The 23,478-nt window shown below is 46.5% G+C and overlaps 1 protein-coding gene across 4 annotated transcripts in view; it reads right to left on the reverse strand.

Annotated features, from left to right (window-relative positions):
• The window catches only part of NLRC5 (NLR family CARD domain containing 5), an 88,731-nt gene that overhangs the window by 50,188 nt on the left and 15,065 nt on the right, over nucleotides 1-23,478 (reverse strand). For all 4 annotated transcript variants that reach the window (XM_029238349.1, XM_029238358.1, XM_029238330.1 and 1 more), the window contains exons 2-5: nucleotides 9,244-9,355; nucleotides 5,782-6,089; nucleotides 4,917-4,976; nucleotides 813-881 (exon numbers count right to left, since the gene is read on the reverse strand). In XM_029238349.1, the coding sequence (XP_029094182.1) occupies nucleotides 813-881; nucleotides 4,917-4,976; nucleotides 5,782-6,089; nucleotides 9,244-9,263 (457 nt within the window). In that variant the 5' untranslated portion in view covers nucleotides 9,264-9,355. The remainder of the gene's footprint in view (nucleotides 1-812; nucleotides 882-4,916; nucleotides 4,977-5,781; nucleotides 6,090-9,243; nucleotides 9,356-23,478) is intronic.

The raw sequence follows: 23,478 nt of genomic DNA on the forward strand, positions 1-23,478 counted from the left end.
CCACCCCCACAGTGTTTCAGCTGTGTGATGCCCACGATGACCACTAACACCCTGTGAGCCCAGGCACTGGACAATCGGAACCGCGGAAGCTGGTCAATAGTCAATACCTACATTGCCGGGTGTTGACTTTAATTGCTGGGTCATTTGGGAGATCTTGGGTGGCCCAGGGGAGGGCCCGGGGCCACTGCTGGGGGACACTGGATACCCCTGCTGGGGGGGCGCCTGACATAGTGTCCTATTTTATACAGATATGAATCCTCTGACCAGCTGTGAATCCTCTGGCTATGCCCCATGGGGCTGGGTTTCCCAGCTGGTGGGACAACTGGTGGAGAATGACAGAAGTTTCTGTCCCGGCCTGACCGGTCCACAGCAGCCCCCATGTCTTCCCAGGGGCCCCCAAGGCTTTTGCCTTGAGATCCAGCTCAGCCCTAAACTGGCCAATGGGAGCCCAGTTCTGAGGCCATGCTGTTTACATCCCTGGAGCTCCCTCAACCCTGAGGACATGGGAGTATCCCCGGAAAAGCCTGGATGGTGAAGCTGCGACCTGCTGGGATGCTTTGAGCTCCTTCAGCTGAGCCGTCTCTGGAGAAGCCCCGCTGTGGCCCACCGGGCAAGGTGCTTCCTTGCCAGACCTAGCTCTCTCCTCTGCCCACCCAGGACCTCCTCTTCTTCCCTCCTGGGAGCTTGGAAGACAAGAGTCAGGGGGCCCATGACTGGAAGCCTGTTATCAGGGGACAGAGTCCAGGATCTGTGTCCTTGCCCCAAGGCAATCCAATCCAGTGTTCGGGTCCCCCCCAAACCTTGGTACCCACCTTGCTCCTGCTTCTTGAACTGCTTTGGGCGAGGTGAGGACCCACAGCTCTGATGAGGCCGCTTGAGGCCTGGAAAGAATGAAGGAAGGAGTAAAGGGTGAGGTCTGGGGGCCTGGGCTGAGGGGGTAGCCAGCACCTTCAGGGAGCTTCATTCCACAGACGGGCAGCAGCCAGACAAGTATATCCACGCGCAGGGACTGAGTGAAGGCAGACGGCAGGCAAAGGCTGCACCAGCATCAGTTCCTGTTTGCAGAGGGGTCCCAGGCCCAAGTGAGAGGGCTGGAGGCTCTGGGCCTGGGCATCTCCCAGCCCAGAATGCAGGAAGCAGGGCCCACAGGCAACAGCCTCAAGCACTAAATGGCTTGGAAAGCACCCAGCTCTGGGCACTGCTGGTTGGAAAAGTGGAGCTTCCACAAGGCTTCGTCAGGCCTGTGCCCTCCCTCCTGTACCAGTGTGTTTTATCCCCTTTATTTCACATCTTCCAAATTTCCTCACTTCTCTTACTAGTTTCATGAGCTCTTGTCTGTTTGCATGGATTTTCAAGAGTTGCTTTAATACCTTTCAGAAGAGGTTGGGAAAGGAAGAAGGAGAACAAGAAGGAAGGGGAGACAGAAAGGAAGGGAGGAAGAAAGAAAGAGGGCTATGGAAGAATTTTAAGAAGTAAAGCAGGACACTCCTACAGCCAGGCACTGGTGATCAATCAGAACAGCCGCTGGAGCAGGTCTCTTGCCCCGCCAGGTGTTAAACTTTTAGATGCTGGTCTGCAGGGAAACCCAGGGGTCCCGAAGAGGGGCTGGAATCAGTGTAAGATATATTTGGGGGCACTGAGCAGCTTGCAGGATCTTAGTTCCCCGACCAGGGATTGGACCTTGGCCCTCGGCAGTGACAGCACTGTGTCCTAACCACTGGAACACCAAGGAATTCCCTTGTATTTCAATATTTTAACGAGTCTTTTACTAATAACGGACTCACTAGCTAAATATCAACCAGGCCTGGTCACAGCCAGGTGACAAGTATTCCAGCTCAGTGATAAGGGACAGAGGGACAAGGTATCAAACAGTTTTGATTTACTGGGGAGCTAGGATTATGGGATGGATGTTTTCTGTTATAGCCATGCACAGATATAAGTAAAAAGTCAATATTTCTATAGAAATAAAGGTTCTGAAACCACAGCAAACATCATACTTAATGGTCAAAGACGGAAAGCTTTTCCTCTAAGATCAGGAACAAGGGAAGGATGCCTGCATTCACCACTTCAACTCAACACAGAACTGGCAGCTCTAGCCAGAGCAATTATGCCAGAAAAAGAAATAAAAGGCATCCAAATTGGAAAAAAAGAAGTCAACTTATCTCTGTTTGCAGACGATCAGATCTTATATGCAGAAAACCCCAAAGACAGCCACAAAAAAGCTGTTAGAACTAATAAATGAATTCAGCAAAGTAGCAGGGTATAAAGTCAACACACAAAAGTCAGTTACCCCCAATAAAGATGTTAAAAAAAAAGTCAGTTACATTTCTATACATGAACAATGAACAATCTGAAAAGAAAATGACCAAACTAATTCCATCTACAGTAGTATCAAAAAGAACAAAATACTTAGGAATTAACTTAACCAAGGACGTGAAAGATTTGTACAATGAAAACTACAGAATGTTGCTGAAAGAAATTAAAGAAGACATAAATAAATGAAACACATGTTCGTGAATTGGAAGACTTAATAATGTTGAAAATTTCAATATTACCCAAAGGGATCTACAGATTCAATGCAATCTCTATTACAATCCCAATGCCTTTTTTTGCAGAAATAGAGCCCATTCTAAAATTCATGTGGAATCTCAAGGGACTCCAAATGGTCAAAACAATCCCGAAAAGGAACAAAACTGGAGGATTCACACTTCCTGATTTCAAAACTTACTACAAAGCTACAATAATCAAAAACAGTGTGGTATCGGCATAAAGACAGACATAAAGACCAATGGAATAGAATAGACAGCCCAGAAATAAACCCTCACATATATGGTCAAGTGATTTTTGACAAGGGTGCCAAGACCATTCAGTGGTGGAAAGGACAGTCTTTTAAACAAATGGTGCTGGGAAAACTGGATATCCACGTGCAAAGGAATAAAGTTGGACTCTTACCTAACACCAAATACAAAACCTAACTCCCAGTGGATCAAGGGCCTAAATGTAAGACCTAAAACAATAAAACTCTTAGAAACAAACATAAGATGAAAGTACGACACCGGGACTGGCAATGATTTCTTGGAGATGACACCAACGGCACAGACATCAAAAGAATAAATAGAAAAATTGGACTTCATAAAAATTTTTTAAATCATACATCACAAGACCCTACCCACAGAGTAAAAAGGCAACCCACAGAATAGGAGAAAATATTTGCAAAACATATATCTGATAAGGGATTAATATCCATAATATAGACAGAACTCCTAAAACTCCACAACAAAAAACCAAAGAAGCCAATTCAAAATGGGCAAAGGACTTGAACAGACATTTCTCCAAAAAAGATATATGAACGGCCAATAAGCACATGAAAAGGCGCTCAACATCACTAATCATTGGGACTTCCGTGGTGGGCCAGTGGGTAAGACTCCGTACTCCCAATGCAGGGGGCCTGGGTTCAATCCCTGGTCGGGGAACTATGTCCCGCATGCCACAACTAAGAGTCCGCACATCACAACTAAAGACCCTGCACGCTGCAACTAAAGATCCCGCATACCACAACTAAGACCCAGTGCAACATAAATAAATAAATAAGTAAATAAATAAAATTTTAAAAATCACTAATAATTAGGGAAATGCTAATCAAAACTACAATGAGATACCAGCTCACACCCATTAGGATGGCAACTATCAAAAAAACAGAAAACAAAAAGTGCTGGTGAGGATGTGGAGAAACTGGAACCCTTGTGCACTGTTGGTAGGAATGTAAAATGGTGAAGCTTCTGTGGAAAACACTGTGAAGGTGTCTCAAAAAATTAAAAATAGAGTTGATATATGACCCTGGATCCTGGATATATATTCAAAAGAATTGAAGCAGGGTCTTGAAGAGATATTTGTTTACCCATATTCATAGCAGCATTATTCACAATAGCTAAAATATGGAAACAACCCAAGAGTCCACCGAAGGATGAATGGATAAGCAAAATGTGATTTACACATACAGTGGAATATTAGCCTTAAAAAGGAAGGAAATTCTGACTCTTGCTACAACATGGATGAACCTTGAGGACATTATGCTAAGCGAAATAAGCCCGTCAGAAAGGACAAATATTGTGTGATTCCACTTATACAACGTACTTAGAGTAGCTAAAGTCATAGAGAGAAAAAGTAAATGGTGGTTACCAGGGGCTGGGGGAGGGCTGAATGGAGAGTTATTGTTTAATGGGTAGAGTTTGCTTTGCAAGATGAAAAGAATTACGGAGATGGATGGTGGTGGTGGCATGATGATGTGAGTGTATTTAATACACTGAACTATACACTCAAAAGTAGTCATGATGGTAAATTTGATTCCATGTAATTTACCACAGTAAAAAGAAAAACAAAAGAAAGATTCTGAACAGGGTGTGGCCTATGAATCAGTGAGGCGGACCATCTGATCGCTGAGCTCACTGCGCTCCGTCAGAAAATCAGTCAGAGGCTCCCTGTGTGTGGACGGCAGTTTGTGGGTTAGTGTCAGGCCTGCGGGTGTCTGAATGGTGAGGGGCCTGAGTCTGTGGGGCTGGAGCACGAGGCCCTGAGGCTTGGGGACAGGGAAGTGAGAACGGGCTTCCCCTAGTGAAACCAGGGAGGGGATTCTGGCAGTGGTCAAGGGCTGACAACTTCAGACTCTCCCAGGAGGCTCCAGGTTAGACTCCTGGGAGCATGTATCAGGACAGGCCAAAGCCTTGAGGGGCAGAGAGGGGGTGCGGGTGAGGCTGGGAGTCGTGGTGGGGGACCTGGGAAGCGTGCAGATGGGTCCAAGGATGAGGAGGCTGGGTTATGGGAAACGGCTGTGACCAGCCACCACCAGCCTGCTCTGGGTTTGAGGTGAGGACTTCGCGTGCTCACCCCCACTCCCACTCCCCAGCCCCAGGCCTTACCAGGGTGGAGCTGAGAGTCTGGTTGGCTTTCCTCGCCAATGTCCAGCTGCCTGGGGAAGCCTGGAAGAGGGGAGGAGAGAATATGCTATGGGCATGTGCTAGGATGCCCTGGGACCAGCTCTGGCCCCATGTCTGGCTCGGGGCTCATCCCTCAGGGTGGGTTCCCAGCAAGGGAGAAATCTACACTCAGTGATCTGTGGAGGGCACAGCTGGTGGTGAGCCTTGAAGGCAGCTGGGGGCAGACACGTGTGCATATCTAAAGGTTTGTGCACATACAGGTATGCGTGTGCACACACACGCGTTTATGCCTGCTTGTGTGCATGCACGTATGTGTGTATCCATGCGTGTGTACACTGTGCCTCCCCGCCTGCCCTGCACTCTGCCTTGTAGAGTTCTTGAGTAAGTTCTCACTTTCTCTCCAAGAACACCGTCACCCCTCAATGTTCTGTGCTTCCCCACGGTGCTGTGGAAATAGAAAGAGCCCAAGAAACGTTCGCTGGACAGAACAGAGTTCAGTCAGCCTGCACAGAAGCAGTAGTCCGAGGGCTCTCTCTCTGACTTTCTGACTGCATTGCGAAAAGAAACCTCTTGGGTGTTACAGGCTATTTGGAATTTCCTGGCAGGAAGAAGTCACGTGGTCCTTTCTCTCTGTGCATCCTGCCTTTCTGGGCAACTGGGGTGGTACAAGGTGGAAGGAGGAGTCTTCCAGGTCCCCAGTGGATTTGGTGGTGTTAGGGCATTTGCTCCAGCAGGTGCGCAGAAACATGGAATTTTTTTCCTGGTTTGGCCATGCTGTCTCTGAGCCAGACAGGTCCTGGCCTCGCCTGGGCCCCTCTGGCTCCCCACTTCTCACGGCCACTCTTACCATCTCCGTGGCCCCAAATGCTCAGCAACGGCACCTCCAGGTCCAGTGGTACGTCCAGCTCCATGCACACGCAGTGGATGAACTCCTGCCAGGTGCTCTGACCCTGGGTGTGCAGTTTGCTGAGTTGTTGGATGACCCTCTGTGTGGGGTCTGGGGACTGGTCCCCGGAACCCAGGTCCATGTTGGGGAGGAAGAACTTCATCTTGGCGCTCAGCCATTCTGGGTCTTTGCTGAGCAGCCTCACGAGACATCCGCACAGGTTCTCGGTGCCCAGCTGGAGGCTGATGGGGTCCGTGAGCAGCCCGGCCCTGCAGGGACCAGGTAGGCAGGTGAGCTGGGGGACAACTCAGCTGGAGGGAAGCCAAGAGGGGAAGTCACAAACCACCCCCTACATCTGAGGGGAAGAGAAGAGACAGACACAGAAGACAAAGAAGTGGCCTCTCCGTGAAGTCTCAATGCCATTGCCCAGAGCTCGGTCCCAGAAATTAATCTCCTTCTTCTGCATCCTTTGCAAAATTAATCTGTGCCTATGTGTTGGCTCTGGAATGGTCTAGTTCATCCCCCGTGGATAATGCCCTGATGATGCTTTAACTCATTCTTGTTTCCACGGACCCATTTGTGCTGCTCTCTGTGTGAGCTAAGCTCATGGCAGAGACAACTAGCTGTCCCCCAAAATCTGTTCTTCCCTTCTTCCTTAGTACTAGAACCCCTGAATATTCCCTGGTCATCTGGAATAGACTATATTTCTCAGCCTCCCTTGTAGTTAGACGTATCCATGTAATTAAATTTGGGCCAATGGGATGTAGGTGGAAATGTTGTATGTCATTCTTTGTTTCTTCCTGTTGGGTGGAATGCCGATGTGATGACTGAAACTTGGGCAGCCATGTTGGATTATGAGGTAGAAGCCAGTACCGAGGAAGACGGAGGGTAAAGCTTTCCTGCCCTGGACTCTCTGACTTTGAATTTCTATTACATGACAAGGAAATACATTTCTATTCTCTGTAAACCCCTGTTGCTTGGGCCTTTCTGCTATTCACAGTGAAATATAATCCTAGCTAATACAGACCATCTCCTCTCTCTCTCTAAGCAAATTCTCCCCTTCTAAACTGGAACTCTCAAACAACCTGCTGGTAGGAGTACTAATATAAGGCAAGGGACACATGTAGTGAAAGCCTAAAAAGTCTGCAATTCCATTTCTAACACTCTAGCCTTAGGAAAGAATCATGGAGGTACACAGAATTTTTAGTTACAAAGCTGTGCACTGCAGGATTATTTTTAATAGTTAAAAATTGGAAGCAAAAATAAATAAATAAATAAAAGGGCTTCCCTGGTGGCGCAGTGGTTGAGAGTCGGCCTGCCGATGCAGGGGACACCGGGTTCGTGCCCCGGTCTGGGAAGATCCCACATGCTGCGGAGCGGCTGGGCCCGTGAGCCATGGCCGCTGAGCCTGTGCGTCCGGAGCCTGTGCTCCGCAATGGGAGACGCCACAACAGTGAGAGGCCCGCGTACCGCAAAAAAATAAAATAAAATAAAAAAATAAAACAAATAAAAAATTGGAAGCAACCTAAATATCCAACAGTGGGAGATTAACTAACTGGTTATCCATAATACAGCGGAATATACTATAACATTTCCAAATGTACTTTCTGGTACTATTTCCTTAATAATAGAGGCAAACACTCAGAAAACACTTACTATGTGTTAGGCACTGTTTTACGTGCTTTATGTGTCTCATCTAATTATCACAATTCCAGAGACTCCACTTCTAACTCTGAAAAAGGTAGGAGGCCTGCCCAGGGTCCAGCCATACCAACTCCCAGAGGCTGGGGCAAAGACCATGTGTCCTGGGGTTCAGACCCCAGCTTCTCCCTTGACCCTCAGCAGAGGCCTACTGGGCACATGTCCCCAGCCCCTCTGGTCACCCTTCCCCAACTAAACTAATAGCAACAACTCCTTGCTCAGGCACAGGGCTTTAGAATTCATGAAACATGCTCACATCTATGGCATGGGCAGGGATCACCATCCCCACTGAAGAGATGGAAAGACTAAGCCAAGGAAGGGTAAAGGACATGCCCAAGGTCATCATACAAGTCCATGGCAGAGCCAGGCTCAGAACTGAGATTTCTTACCTCTCAGGCCAGTAAATTTCCAAGGCTTGAGATCCCTAGGTGGCACCAGACAAAGGCTAATCCCTGCCCTTTGTGTGATCTTGGCACAAGGATGTGAACATGGCCTAGGGCACAGTTTCTTTTCTGGGCTATAATGTCCAAAATCATATGGCCCATAAAGAAATCATCCAGGGCAGCAAGGTGCCAGGCGGAAGTGAGGAGTGCCTGGATGGTATAATTTCTGGGAAAGTCCTTCAAATTCAAATTTCCCCTCTAGACAGTCTAACACGATGCCATTGTTTCCACCATGAGTGCTCTATCCTCTGGGGGTAAGACCTTAAGCTCTTTAAAAATAACCATCCCTGGAAGAAAAAGCACATTATATTATTATTGGTCATTGTGAAAGTCTGTGGGAAATAGCCTTGGAGACAGAGGTTCATAGTAGAAAGAGCCTCAGCCCCAGAGTTAGGAGACGGGTGTGCCTGTCCCAGCTCTGTAACTAATTCTCTGTTCACAGAATTGGGCTGTTCACAGATACTCTCTTTCTAGGCCTTTGGTTGGATTGCATCTCCCTGCCCCTTTGAAACTGGGTATGGCCACGAAACTTGCATTGGCAATGAAATATGCTAAAGAATGACCCACGTCATGTCTGTGCAGAAGTTCACCTTGTTCTCTCTTTTCCTCTAACACAGTGGCCAGCAGTTCCAGATCTCGGCTGTTCCTTTAGCCTGGGTCCGGGAAAGAGGATAATGTGGACTAGAGGCCCCAGTCGATTCATATTAGACAAGAACTGAGACCAGGAGATAACTTAGGTTGTCATAAGCCACGGGGACTTTGGAGGTTGTTACTGCAGCACATACTAGCTTATCTTAACTGATACACTTTTTTTTTTTTTTTGCGGTACGCGGGCCTCTCACTGTTGCAGCCTCTCCCGTTGCGGAGCACAGGCTCCGGATGCGCAGGCCCAGCGGCCATGGCTCACGGGCCCAGCCGCTCCGCGGTATGTGGGATCTTCCCGGACTGGGGCACGAACCCGCGTCCCCTGCATCGGCAGGCGGACCCTCAACCACTGCGCCACCAGGGAAGCCCTGATACACTCTTAATATGAGCAAACCTCTTCTCTGTCAGGGCCTTGGTCACACCATCCATGAAAAGGGTAGATGCTGACGCAGGTCCTTGCTGACGTTCTGTGTCTGATGATTCTCACTCTCATGCTGAAGGGTGACTAAGGGTAACTTTGCTATATTGGGGGCAGTCCAGGGAGCAGTAGGGTGCAGTCTTGGCAGTAGGAGGGTGGGGGATGAAGGAGTGGATGGGAGGGAAAGAGAGGAGGCAAAGGGGAATGATCACCTACCTGGCTTCCTGGTTCATCATAGATGTTCTAGGATGTCCACAGAGAGGGTCTCATGGGTTCCTGGGCCAAGTCCCTGAGCTGGATTTTCAGGTTCTTTCCATAGGACAGGCCCCTAAGAGAGAGGAGACAGTGCACTCTCCCCATCATTATTCCAAGTTCCAAGAGGAATTCTGTAAAGAAGGCACTGACCCCTATACCCCTGACACCACTGAGGACAGAGACCCAGAAACAGTCTCTCGTCTTCAGGTACAGATCTTCTTCTTCCCCAACCAAGATTCTTTTTGTCCCTGGACTGTTCACAGCCCAGCCCTCCCTGGTGTCACCTCCCGCCGTATCTGGCCCAGAGGATGCCCCTCTTCCTCTTCCAACTTGAACATTCCCCTTACAGTGACTAGTGACGTCACTGCAGGCTCCTCAAATTCAGCAGACTTATTACAGCTAATTTATTGGATGAAAATGGAATAATCCTTACCACAGATGTCAGCTTCCTTTCCTAATAAAACTCCAAAGAGGTTAGAATGTGCAGTCTTCTCTCTTAATACGTCATGAAGAAGTTTTTAAATAATCAAGAGCAAACATTCTTCTTAATGAGAAAACCCAGAGGCATCGATCACTATCTCACCAAGAGGACAATAAAATGATGCTCTGATATTTTATAATAACTATAAATGGAACATAACCTTTAAAAATTGTGAATCCTTATGTTGTACACATGTAACTTACATAACATTGTACATCAACTATATCTCAATAAAAAATAAAATAAAATGATGCTCTGGCACAAATGCCTACGTAATACAGCTTTAGAGATCTCATCTAACAATAAGGAATAGAGAAGAAAAAAGATGGCTAAAAAGTACACGGAAGAACGGAAGAAAGGCAAAAGATGAGAGTAGTGTGCACTGATTATCTCTGAAGTATGAGGAATGTAACAACAAAGTTCCAGACTTTAGATCAATCCACACCAAGAGGGCACATTCTATAGAGAGCCCAGAAATAAACCCACACACCTATGGTCAATTAATCTTTGACAAAGGAGGCAAAAATATACAATGGGGAAAAGACGGTCTCTTCAGCAAGTGGTGCTGGGAAAGTTGGACAGCTGCATGTAAATCAATGAAGTTAGAACACACCCTCACACCATACACAACAATAAACTCAATGGCTTAAAGACTTAAATATAAGACATGACACCATAAAACTCTTAGAAGAAAATATAGGCAAAACACTCTCTGACATAAATCGTACCAATGTTCTTAGGTCAGTCTCCCAAGGCAAGAGGAATAAAAGCAAAAATAAACAAATGGGACCTAATCAAACTTACAAGCTTTTGTACTGCAAAGGAAACTGTAAACAAAACGAAAAGACAACCTACGGACTGGGAGAAAATATTTGCAAATAATGTGACGGACAAGGGCTTAATTTCCAAAACATACAAATATCTCATACAACTCAATAACAAAAAAATGAAAAATGCAATCAAAAAATGGGCAGAAGACCTAAATAGACATTTCTCCAAATAAGATACACAGATGGCCAATAGGCACATGAAAAGATGCTCAACATTGTTAATTATTAGAGAAATGCAAATCAAAACTACAATGAGGTACCACCTCACATCGGTCAGCATGGCCGGCATTAAAAAGTCTATGAATGCTGGAGAGGGTGTGGAGAAAAGGGAACCCGCCTACACTGTTGTAAACTGGTGCAGCCACTATGGAGAACAATATGGAGGTTCCTCAAAAAACTAAAAATAGAGTTGCCATATGATCCAGCAATCCCACTCCTAGGCATATACCCAGACAAAACTATAATTCAAAAAGATACATGCACCCCTATGTTCATAGCAGCACTATTCACAATAGCCAAGACGTGGAAACAACCTAAATGTCCATCAACAGACGAATGGATAAGGAAGAAGTGGTGTATATATATATATATATATATATATATACACACACACACACACACACATATATGTATATACACACACACACACACACACACACAATGGAATACTACACAGCCATAAAAGAGAATGAAACGGTGCCATTTGCAGCAACATGAATGCAACTAGAGATGATCACACTAAGTGAAGTAGGTCAGACAGAGGAAGACAAATACCATGTGATATCACTTGTATGTGGAATCTAAAATATGACTCAAATGAACTTATCTACAAAACAGACTCACAGAGAACAGACTTGTGGTTGTCAAGGGGGAGGGGTGGTGGGGGAGGGATGGACTGGGAGTTTGGGATTAGCAGATGCAAACTATTAGTATAGAGTGGATAAACAACAAGGTCCTACTGTATAGCACAGGGAACTATATTCAATATCCTATAATAAGCCATAATGGAAAATTATAGGAAAAAGACCATATATATATATGTATAACTGAATCACTTTGCCATATAGCAGAAATTAACACATTATAAATCAACTACACTTCATAAAATAAATTTTTAAAAAGGAGAGCATATTCTAATATAACAGAGATAAGTACTGTAGTTAGAAACAAGGGGAAAAAAAACACAGCCTGTTGAAGAGCTACTGAGGTAATAATGGTTTTTTAAAAAAGAAAACTGTCAAATTCTAACAGAAGAAATGGAGAGAAGCATGAGCAAATTGAAATAAAGCCTTGCTATGGACTGAATGTTTGTGTTCCCCCCAGACTTATATGACGAAGCTTAAATCTGCAGTGTGACGGTGTTTGGAGATGGAGCCTTTGAGAGGTAATTAGGTCATGAGGATGCAGCCCTCGTGATGGGTTTAGTGCCGTTATAAGAAAAGGCAGGAGAGATGTGCTTCCTCTCTCTGCTCACTGCCACATGAGGAGGATAAAGGGAGGAAGCAGCCATCTGCAAATCAAGAAGAGGGTCCTCACTGGGCACCGGATCTGCTGGCACCTTGATCTTGGACTTCCCAGCCTCCAGAACTGTGAGAAATAAATGTGTGTTGTGTAAGCCACCCAGTCTATGGTATTCTGTTAAGACTGCCAGAACCGCTATAACAGACTAAGACAAGCCTGCCTGTGACTACAGAAAGTGAAAGGAAAAACCCCTCTAAGTTAATAGACATATTTAAGGCAATGCCTTAAATATATTACAGTAGGATACTTCTGAGAACTTGGTAAAATTATAATAATGGTCTTTTAGACAAAAAATGGCAGATATGACAAGTGTTTGTATGCCTTAACTATTTCATAATAAACATTTTGAATTAGAATTAGATAAAAAGAAAAAAACCGAAGGCAATTATATCAAAGACTATTCATTGGGAGAGGCAGGCAATAATGGAGAGGCTTCCAAACAAAGGCATTTTATAAAGTAACTGTCATTAAAACTTTATGGTACCAGGTGCTTCCCTGGTGGTGCAGTGGTTAAGAATCCACCTGCCAATGCAGGGGACATGGGTTTGAGCCCTGGTCCGGGAAAATCCCACATGCCGCAGAGCAACTAAGCCCGTGCGCCACAACTACTGAGCCTGCATCCTAGAGCCCACAAGCCACAACTACTGAGCCCTCGTGCCACAACTACTGACGCTGGCGCCTAAAGCCCGTGCTCCACAACAAGAGAAGCCACCGCAATGAGAAGCCCGCGCACTGCAACAAAGAGTAGCCCCTGCTCGCTGCAACTAGAGAAAGCCTGCAGGCAGCAACGAAGACCCAACACAGCTAAAAATAATAAATAAAAAAAAAATTTATAAAAAAATACTATACAAAAAAAAAAAAAGAATCCACCTGCCAATGCAGGGGACACGGGTTCGAGCCATGGTCCGGGAAGATCCCACATGCTGTGGAGCAACTAAGCCCATGTGCCACAACTACTGAGCCCGTGTGCCCTACAGCCCGTGCACCGCAACTACTGAGCCCACGCGCCGCAACTACTGAAGCCCGCGCACCCTAGGGCCCGCATGCCACAACTACTGAGCCCGCGTGCGGCAACTACTGAAGCCCGTGTGCCTATAGCCTGTGCTCCGCAACTGAGAAGGCACCACAATAAAAAGTCCGCTCACCACAATGAAGAGTAGCCCCCACTTGCCACAACTAGAGAAAGCCCGCGCGCAGTAACGAAGATCTAATGTAGCCAAAAACAAACAAAACACAGCACATATGTAACCTATAATGGTATAATGGAAGAGATTATTAAAAAAAGAATATATATATGTATATATATGTATGTGTAACTGAATCACTTTGCTGTATACCTGAAACTAACACAACATTGTATGTAAATCAACTATATAAAAAACACATAGTAATACAAGTGTTTTAAATGGAAAGAATTATTATTGTTATTGGCTGTGCTGCGCCCCTTGTGGGATCTTAGTTCCCTGACCAGGGATTGAACCTGGGCCCTTGGCAGTGAGAGAACGGAGTCCTAACCACTGGACCGCCAGGGGGATTTCCTTTTTTTTTTAAGAATTATTTTTTAGTTCCATAATTAAATTAAATTTTTCTGTATGGGCAAATTAAAACCACAACCAGATACCATTTCACACCCCCATCAAAAGTCTGTAACGAAAGAGAAGATAATACAAGTGTTGATGAGGATGTGGAGAAACAGGAACTCTTATATACTGCTGGTGGGAATGCAAAATGGTGCAGCCACTTTGAAAAAGTTTGGCAATTCCTTAAAATGTTAAACAGAGGGTTATAACCCAGCGATTTTCTACTCCTAGGTTTATATCCTAGAGAAATGAAAATATACATCTACATGAAAACATGTACACAAATGTTTATCATCCCTAATAGCTAAAAAGTGAAAACAGTCCAAATGTCCAAAAACTCACAAATGAATAAGCAAAATATGGTATATCTATCCATACAATAGAATATTATTTAGCAATAAAAAGGAACAAAGCAACAATACATACTGCAACATGGATGAACAGCAAAAACATGCTAAGTGAAAAAAGCTCCAAAGTATACTAGTAAGTGAATTCAACTTTTAAAAGCTATGGCACATGTATGTTTTAAATGTGCTGTGTGCATTTGCATACGTAGAGACCAACCCTAGGGTTACACAAGTAACTGGTGACAGGATTGTGTCTGGGGAGGGAACCTGGGGGACCCAGGCAAAGGAGAGCCCTTTACACTGTACAGTTCGCTCTGTATCTGTGGATTTGAATCCTCAAATGTGGAACCCGCGGATACGGAGGGCCAACTGTACCACGCCATTTTATATAAGGGACTTGAGCAACTGAGGATAGGGATACGGAAGGACGACCGTTCTCTTCTGAACCACTCTGTACCATTAAAACTTTTCAACGGGTGCATTTCAATTTTTTTTTCAAAGCCATAAAACGTTCACATTAAAAACTAGAACAGACATTTCCCCAATGTGTAAGGAAGAGAAATTCACAGTGCTGAGTAAGCACAAGAAACCATCAGTGCTGCTCACATGAATGGAAGTTCCCTACAGAATGTGAAACACTAAAACGAAAACAGAATTAGGAAGGCAATAAGTGAGAATATCTGCATTAAGTATGACAGACAGAGACTGAAAATTCAAATTAAAAACTAATTCATACACACCGAGGAAATACTTTATTCTATTTTTTTTTTTTTTTTTTCTTCGGGACGCGGGCCTCTCACTGTTGTGGTCTCTCCCGTTGCGGAGCACAGGCTCCGGACGTGCAGGCTCAGCGGCCATGGCTCATGGGCCCAGCCGCTCCACGGCACATGGGATCCTCCCGGACCGTGGCACAAACCTGTGTCCCGTGCATCGGCAGGTGGACTCTCAACCACTGCGCCACCAGGGAAGCCCCTATTCTACTTTTTGTTTAATGTTTCTGTGTGTGTTATTGGGACAAACCTACATTTTCACTGCGAAAGTGTTGAAAAAGTTGAACAGATAACGTAACGAATATTTGGTAAATGCCAGGCAAGTGCCTTTAGGCTTCATCTATTTTAATTCTCACAGCTACTCCTCTTGGATGCCTCCTATGCATTTAAAAATTTCCGGGGACTTCCCTGGCCGTCCAGTGGTTAAGACTCCATGCTTCGACTGCAGGGGGCACAGGTTCGATCCCTGGTTGGGGAGCTAAGATCCTGCATGTCATGCTGCAGGGTGTGGCCAAAAAAAAAATTTCCCAGTCCAAAGCTGAGCTCCTGATCTCCCCTCCCAAACTGCCCCTCCCACCCACCCCCTTCCCCATTCCAGTGAAGGGCGGCCTCAAGCTTCCTCAAGCTCAGGCCAAAGGTGGCTTAAGTTTTCCAAGCATATCACAGAACCTTACTTCCTCCACTGCTACCTAGACCTGGCACCATCATTTCTTACCTGGATTCCTGCGCCAGGAGGCCTACCCCCAACATCCTTCACAGAGAGCCAGATGGTCAAGTTAAAACATGACTCACGCCACATACATTTGCCCCTTCCTATCGCACCCTGAGGAAAAGCCAAAGTTCTCAACACCATCAAGTGGTTTGAACAGTTAAAAGAAAAATCCAATGTGATAACTTTAACATTCCCCTTACTGTGTTGGTTGTTTTCCACTTATTTTTAAATTAACTTTTGGTAGTTTGTGGTTTTTTCCGAGAAATTTTCTTAGTTCGTCAAGAACGTTCACACTTAGCAGGCAGCACACAGTTGTGTATAATATTTTTTTTTGTCCTTTTTTCTTTTGGTTGAACCACGCAGCTTGCAGGATCTCAGTTCCCCGACCAGGGACTGAATCCAGCCATCAGCAGTGAAAGTGCGGAGCCCTAACCGCTGGACCAACAGGGAATTCCCTCTTGTACTTTTAAATTTCACATTTTTGTACTTAATTTAGTTTCTCTTACTTTGTCTTTCTTTCCTTATTAAATTTGCCAGCAGTTGGTATCTCTTATGTTTAAAACAAACTTTTGTTTTCTTTTATCAGTTCTGTAGAATTTTCCCTTCTCTAGTTTTATAATTTTTGTTTTTATTTTCTTATTTCTTTCCCCTGATTTACTGAGACTGTTATTCTTTAAACTTCTGAACTTTATGCCTTAGGCCATTTTGAGTTTTTTCCTTTTAAAAGAACTTTTGGCCAATTTCCATAAATTTATATTGTTTATAGCAAATTTATATTGGATTACTAGTAGATTATAATTTTGAACTGAGTCATTTAATAGAGGGGTGAGTTCTTTTAAAATTCTTGGTCATTAATTTTTTGCTTTACTATACTGTACAAAGAATAAATCCTATCTAATTTCTGCTTTCGGGAATATGTTGAGAGTTCCCTTTTTGGCTTGGTATATGAGAAATTTAAAAATATTCCTTGAACATTTAAAAGATACTCTTTTTCAACAAAGATGGATTTCTGTCTCACAAATTATACCAAAATAAAGTCTACTTGGAGTCAAAATTTAAGTGTAAAAAGTTAAACCATGAAAGTACTAGAAGAACAGATAAACAACAAGGTCCTGGGAATTCCTTGGGGGTCCAGTGGTTAGGACTCCACGCTTTCACTGCTGAGGGCACAGGTTCAAACCCTGGTTGGGGAACTAAGATCCCGCAGGCCAAGCCGCCAAACAAAAAAGAAAAATTATGGCACATCCATGCAATGAAATCTTATGCAGCCATTAAAAAGAAAGAGGCAGAACTATGTGGAATGATATGGAACAAGATACATCACATTTTCAAAAAGGTCAAGGGCAGAATAGGGTACCTTTGCCGCATTCGTGTAAAGAAAAAAAAAAGTGTATGTTTCTAAATACATGAATATTTCTGGAAGAAACTCATAATAGTAATTGTCCCCAGGGAGGGGGACTTCTGGAATTTTATGTTGTATGCATGTATTACCTAAACAAGATTAATTTTTAAAAAATCGAATATATCTATTACCTCGCCTATACTGGTTGTCCTTCACATCTCCTATGGTGGTATCTATGTGGTTTGGGGTAGCCATCAAAGAATGAGAGAGACATTCTTAGTCACTGTGCTTCTATCAATTTCTCCATGCATGGTTAGCAGTTTTTAAATTTAAATATGAATTTAAATAACAAATTTTAAATGATGTTAAGTTTATGGGTTCATGTTACCCAAATGCATAAAATTTTATTACTGCTCTACAGAAAGCAGGATAGCAGAGCGCTGCTAATAGAACAAAGAAAATAAACCTCAATAAACTCTCAAGCCTTCATATTTGCATTTTAGCACCGGGATCTCCGGCTAAAAAAAGTGTTACTTCTAAGAATCACCAATGCATCCCTGGGATAGGGCGATCAAACATGGGGCTCAGAGAGAGGCAGTGAAACGCCCAGAATCACACAATCAGAAACAGTCAGCACGCCAAGGGAATCCAGGCGTGTGGGTTTGCAGTCCGGTGCTCCTGCCACTCCAGGTCCAGACAGCAAGAGGGAAAAGGGCAGGGGACCTTGCTGGGGTGCTAGTCTCACTGAGGGGTGGGCATGAAAAGATCACTCCATCCTGGCTTCAATTTTAAGCAGAGAGCCCCTTCCGTTGCCTGCATCGCTGTGCCCTTGGGGAATCTCCTGCCATCCAGGAAACGCCACTGCTGTGGAGGTTAGGGGGTGGAGTGGAGAAATCACAGCCAGTTCCTTTGCCCCAGTCCCAGGGCCTTTGCCCTCGCTACTCTCTGCGCCTGGAGACACCCCCCACCTCCAGTCCACAGGCATGCACACGTTCACGCACGCCAGCACACACGCCTCTGGCCAGAGTTGTCTCTAAAACTCAGTTCTGGGGCTTCCCTGGTGGCGCAGTGGTTGGGAGTCCGCCTGCCGATGCAGGGGACATGGGTTCGTGTCCCGGTCCGGGAGGATCCCACATGCGGCGGAGCGGCTGGGCCCGTGAGCCATGGCCGCTGAGCCTGCGCGTCCGGAGCCTGTGCTCCGCAACGGGAGAGGCCACAACAGTGAGAGGCCTGCGTACCGCAAAAAAAAAAAACCCAAACAAACAACTCAGCTCTGGTCTGGCCTCATTTCTGTCTAAACCTCTTGTAGTTTCCCACCACCTGCAAGACGAAGTGGCACCGCGTTAGCATGACTTCCACAAAGCCGGTCCGCATCAGGTGCCGAAGAAAGGCTCAAAGGATGAATAAACAAATGGTCCTTCACCGTCTGGGTCCTGGCCATCTCCGGGCCCCCTCACACCACCCGTGCTGCCCTGCCATGTGACCATGCTTCCATTGGCGTGATCTTTCCATGCCCACCCCGCATCCTCTTTCACGACCCCTTGCCTTGCACACATGCCCTGCTCTGCCTTGAACGCCCTGCCCTTTTTTTCCATCTTGCAAACTCTTCCTTCTCCTCTGGACCCAGCTCCAATCGACTTTTGCTCCCTTCTCAGGGAAGTCTTCCCAGCTGCCTTCCCAGACCGAGTGGCACCCCCAGTATTGGGCTTCCCTCCCTAGCAATCTCTCCTTTCTCCTCCACAGCAGGGCTTGTCACTCTGCATCATCATTTCCTCTTGGCCCGCCCTTCCTTCAGCAGCCGGGTACACCTCCAGGGCAGGGACGCTGCCTGATTGTGGATAAGGGCAAATACCTTGGCACCAGGGCCCTGGATTTGAGTCTCTACTACACAGTTACCAGCTGTGTGGCTATGGTCTGGTTACTCCATGGCTTGGTACCTCAGCGTCCTCATCTGTAAAATGGGGATGTTCTAGGTCAGGCTGCTAAAAGCAGAGCCCAAGACAGGGGTGTCTGTCCAAGTTATTTATTAAGGTGGGAAGGGAAGCAGGATGGGGTGCGGGGAGAAGTTAAGCACAGATGTGGTTTCAGGAGCAGTCTAGCTTTAGCCTGACCACAGGGAACTCTGGGAATGTGAACAACACTCCAGAGTTTGTCCTGCCAAGAGGTGAGGGGGCGGCGCTGTTCCCCCGCCCATATCCGCCACATCTGCCACTCATTGGCTACGGGCCATGCCTATGGGGTGGAGGAGGGGCATTCCTATCAGACAAGGGCAATCCTTCAGGACGGGGTGCAGGTGTTAGTGGGCCTACACCCACAATGGGTGGGGGAAGGGGGACTGGCCTATGAGGGGGTCCAGGAGACTGGTGAGAGGGAACCCCAGCCGGGTCAGCCTTGGGGGTAATAATAGCTACCTGGCAAGGTCGCTGGGAGATGCAGCAGGCAAAACCCCTGACACGGCATCTGGCCCATTAGCTATTATTACCAGTGTTGTTGTTCTTGTTGTTTCCTATGTAGCCCCAGCCCCTAGCACAGGGTAGAAGGAAGGGAGGGAGGGAGGAGAGGATATGGTTTGAGTCACATACTTCTGGCTGCTGCCCTTTTGCTTCTTCCCTCTCCCTGCTTGGATGGAGAGGAAGCCCGCCTGAGGCTGGGGCTCAGGAGTAACAGGTGCTGGCAGCACCCCTCCCACTTGCTGGGATCTGTTTCCTCATCTCTACAAGGGGGACACCACCTGCTGTCCCTGTTCCCAGGGCTGTCTGGGAGGGTCAGGCCGAGGATCAGGGTCTGGGGGAGGCTGGAAGCCCTGTCCTCCCCGGGCACTGGCAGACCCCGGGGTTCTGCCCCAGCTCCTGGGCCCGGGTGGGGAGAAAAGAGGACAGAAGGGGGCGACTGAGGCCAGGCAGTGGGAAGAGAGGGACAGAACTAAGAAGGCTGCCAATGCTAACGGCAGGGTCAGGAAGGATGCGGTTGGCGGGGTCAGTACCCCCGGCCACGACATCCACTCAAGACATTTGGACCAAAATATCACCGAAATTGAGAAAAGAAAGTGCTACTGAAGTTGGTTTCTCAGGACTGAGTGGACAGGTCAGGCCTGGGGACCCCAGGGTGGACCAGAGTCCACAGAGGCCCTCCAGCCCTCTGGGAATCCTCCACGCCAAGCCCTGCAGGGCTGATGACCGGGAACCCAGGGCCTCTGCTTCCCCCAGGGCGGCTGATCATAGTCCGAGGCTTCAGAGGATGCCTGAGCCCAGATGCAAAGGGGAAGAGAGCTGGAAGAATCCTGGCAGTGGGGTCCATGCCAGGCCCATTTTATAGATTGGGAAACAGAGGTCCCGAGAAAGGAAGGCCTTGCTGACACTCACAGCAAATAAGAAGCAGAAGTGGGACCAGACTGACCCAGTGGGCTCTTTCTGGGGGACCGATACAGCCCCACCCCAGGAATCACCCTCTTCTCATGAGGCCACACGGGAGCTATCTTCAGGGGGACGTCAGCGGCCATCTCCTCCCTCACCCACAAAAGCTGGCATAGCGGGCAAGAGGGGTCCTTGACACAGCACATTTCCATGGGGTGATGATGACATAGGAGAATACTGTTCCTTTGAAAACAATAATCTTTATTTCCCTCACAATGACAAGGTCCTGCAGGACTTAAAATGCAGTCACATGCTTTACCAAAGCACAAACCAAGGCTCCCAACAGTGAGGGGGCCTCCCCAGGTCACTAGCTAGACAATCGCAGAGCTGACAGTTGAACAAACATCTTCTTGCCTCAAAGCCCTTGTGGAGGTGGCGCAAGCCTGCACTCTGGGCCTCAGGCCTGGGCCTGGGAGGTCCCTGTTCCAAATCCAACAAGGCTTCTCTCTCCTTGTCACTGGAAACCAGGAAGCTTGTTTCCAGTGACAAGGAGGGGATGAAGAAGGCTCGGGATGTAAAGGAGAGAAGTTAGATCCTGAGGTTCGAATTCACAGCCTGGAAATTGGTCTGCCCGCTTTCAAAGGCAAATTGGCAATGATTTCTAAAACGTGTCCGGCCTTTGGGCTTCCTTGGTGGCGCAGTGGTTAAGAATCCGCCTGCCAATGCAGGGAACACGGGTTCGAGCCCTGGCCCGGGAAGATCCCACATGCCACGGAGCAACTAAGCCCGTTGCAACAACTACTGAGCCTGCGCTCTAGAGCCTGAGGGCCACAACTACTGAAGCCCGCGTGTCACAACTACTCAGCCTGTGAGCCACAACTACTGAAGCCCGCACGCCTCGAGCCCGTGCTCCACAAAAAGAGAAGCCACCCAATGAGAAGCCCGCACACCACAACGAAGAGTAGTCCCCGCTCGCCGCAACTAGAGAAAGCCCGTGTGCAGCAATGAAGACCCAACACAGCCAAAAAAAAAAAAAAAAAAAAAAATGTGTCCGCCCTTTGACTCTACAACCAAACTGCTTGGCAGAAATCTACAGGGAGAGCCACATGGCCTGCAAGGCACAGAGTGCACTACATAAGAAAATCCTGCAGCTGCGTTTGAACAACTCATAACCTAACATAGTTTGGTTTACCACACCTCTGGGTTATGGGCATGAAGGGCACTGATGCGGCTGGATCCTCCATATGTATTACTGAATAGACAAGACACACGTATAATGATATGCATAATACGACATCATTTGTCTGAAGAATACATATAAAACATAACACCAATACTCCAGTTCTATAATAACATGTTTTTATAACTTAGAGGGTAAGAGCATGAATTTTGGAGCCAGGCTGTCTAGGTTTGGGACTAAACTTTTCACCATTTTCAGGCTGTGAGGCTTCAGGCAGGTTGTATAGCTTCTCTGAGCCTCAATGTTCTCATCTATAAAACAAGGATAATAACAGTACCTTCCTCACAGGGGTGTGAACGAGTTAATACACGTAAAGCACTTAAAACAGGGCCTCGCAGTGAGTGAGCCCAATTTAAGTGTTTTGGGGGTTTTTTTGTTGTTTTTTTGTTTTGTTTTAGGTTTTTTTTTTCTGGCCGCGCAGCACAGCTTGTGGGATCTTAGTTCCCCGACGGCAGTGAGAGTGCAGAGTCCTAAGCACTGGACCGCCAGGGAATTACCTTGCTTGTTTTTTTTAATACGAAGGCTTAGATAAAGTTCTGGAAGGCAACACACCCAACTGGTTACCTCAAACTGGGAGAGGACAGACCTGGGGCGGGAAGCAGTGAGTAATGGAGATTTTAGCATGATGTATAAGGTGTTTAGCTTTCTGCAAACAGAATTTAGTCATGTATTACCTGTATGGTTTAAACTGAATACAGTTTTTTGAAAGTGAAAGAAGACCAAAGATCAGTGACCAGAAAGCTGGACTCTTTGAAGTTAGAAGAGGAATTCTGCTTCCGGGATGGATCATCTGACCGATGTTGTCCCATGCCAGCCGACAGTGACCAGACACACAAAACACGGGTAGGAGAAAGGCTTGGGGCTGGGACTGGGGGTTAGGGGATTGGTTGGTTGGAGCCTCAGTTCTGAGCCCCACTGCCCCAAACTGACTTGTTAGGTGACAGCAGGCAAGTCCCTGCCCTCTCTGGACCATGGTTCGCTTGTATGTCAAGCAGGGTTAATATCAGCCCATCACACAGGGGTCTGTGGAGCTGATAAAAGAGCCTTTGGGGTCAGGAGGCTTGGGTGCAAATCCGGATTTCAACATGTGCTGCCCAACGTAGGGCAAGTTTCCTAACATCCCTGTACCACATGTTCCTCATCTGCATGATGATTTTGCATCTTCTTCACAGGGTCATTCTGAGGATGGCGGACAATACTTCATACAAAGATTACAGCACAACGGGGGACTGCCCACCCACAGCTGATGCTAGTTGATGCTAATCTCATATATTGGGTTCTCAGCACAGGTTGGGCATCATGCTACAGTATTCCACCTGCATTTCCTCAGTGGATCCTCAGTCAACCTTTCAAGGCAGATATGGCCTTCATTTTACAGATGAAGAAATGGACTCTGGGAAGTCAAGAAGCAAAGAGTGGATTTAAAACCTCTGCTGAACCCAGAGGCGCTTTCCTAACTGAAGCACCATACTACCTTCAACCAACGATTTTCTTTCCAAACGAAATGATCATTCCCATAGCTCTTGATTATTTTTCTGCTATAAAATATAATCTGCACTATTTGAAAAGTTCTAAACATTGCGGAAATATATAACGTGAACTTTCCCACAACCTTACCCTTTAGGGATAGAAATACAATTTCCAAGACTTTTTTACCCATGTTGGAGGACATTTTTGCCTGATCTGAGAATCTGAGTAGTGTTTCCTTAAAAATTTTCTAGAAATCATTTCACTTTGAACTCAATTTTTTAAAGTATCATTTGCCCTGCATGGAAGGTAACCCCTAAAAGAGAAACCCAAGGGAAACAAAACCAAAATGATGCCCGTTGAACAGGACCTGGGCGTGGCTGCCTATGGCCTGAGGCCTGGCCTCGCATTGTGGAAAAGGTGATCAGGAGTGTAAGAGGCCTTACAGACATTAGCAGCCAACTGAGACTTTCTCCTTGACTCAACAGGAAGGATTAAAGAGAAGTGAAAAGAGGACAGCTGCTCTCACTTTATGATTCAGCCAACTGCCTCA

The sequence above is a fragment of the Monodon monoceros genome, unplaced genomic scaffold, assembly GCF_005190385.1.
Source record: "Monodon monoceros isolate NGI ecotype Baffin Bay Population unplaced genomic scaffold, NGI_Narwhal_1 Super_Scaffold_10, whole genome shotgun sequence".
Lineage (NCBI taxonomy): Eukaryota > Metazoa > Chordata > Mammalia > Artiodactyla > Monodontidae > Monodon > Monodon monoceros.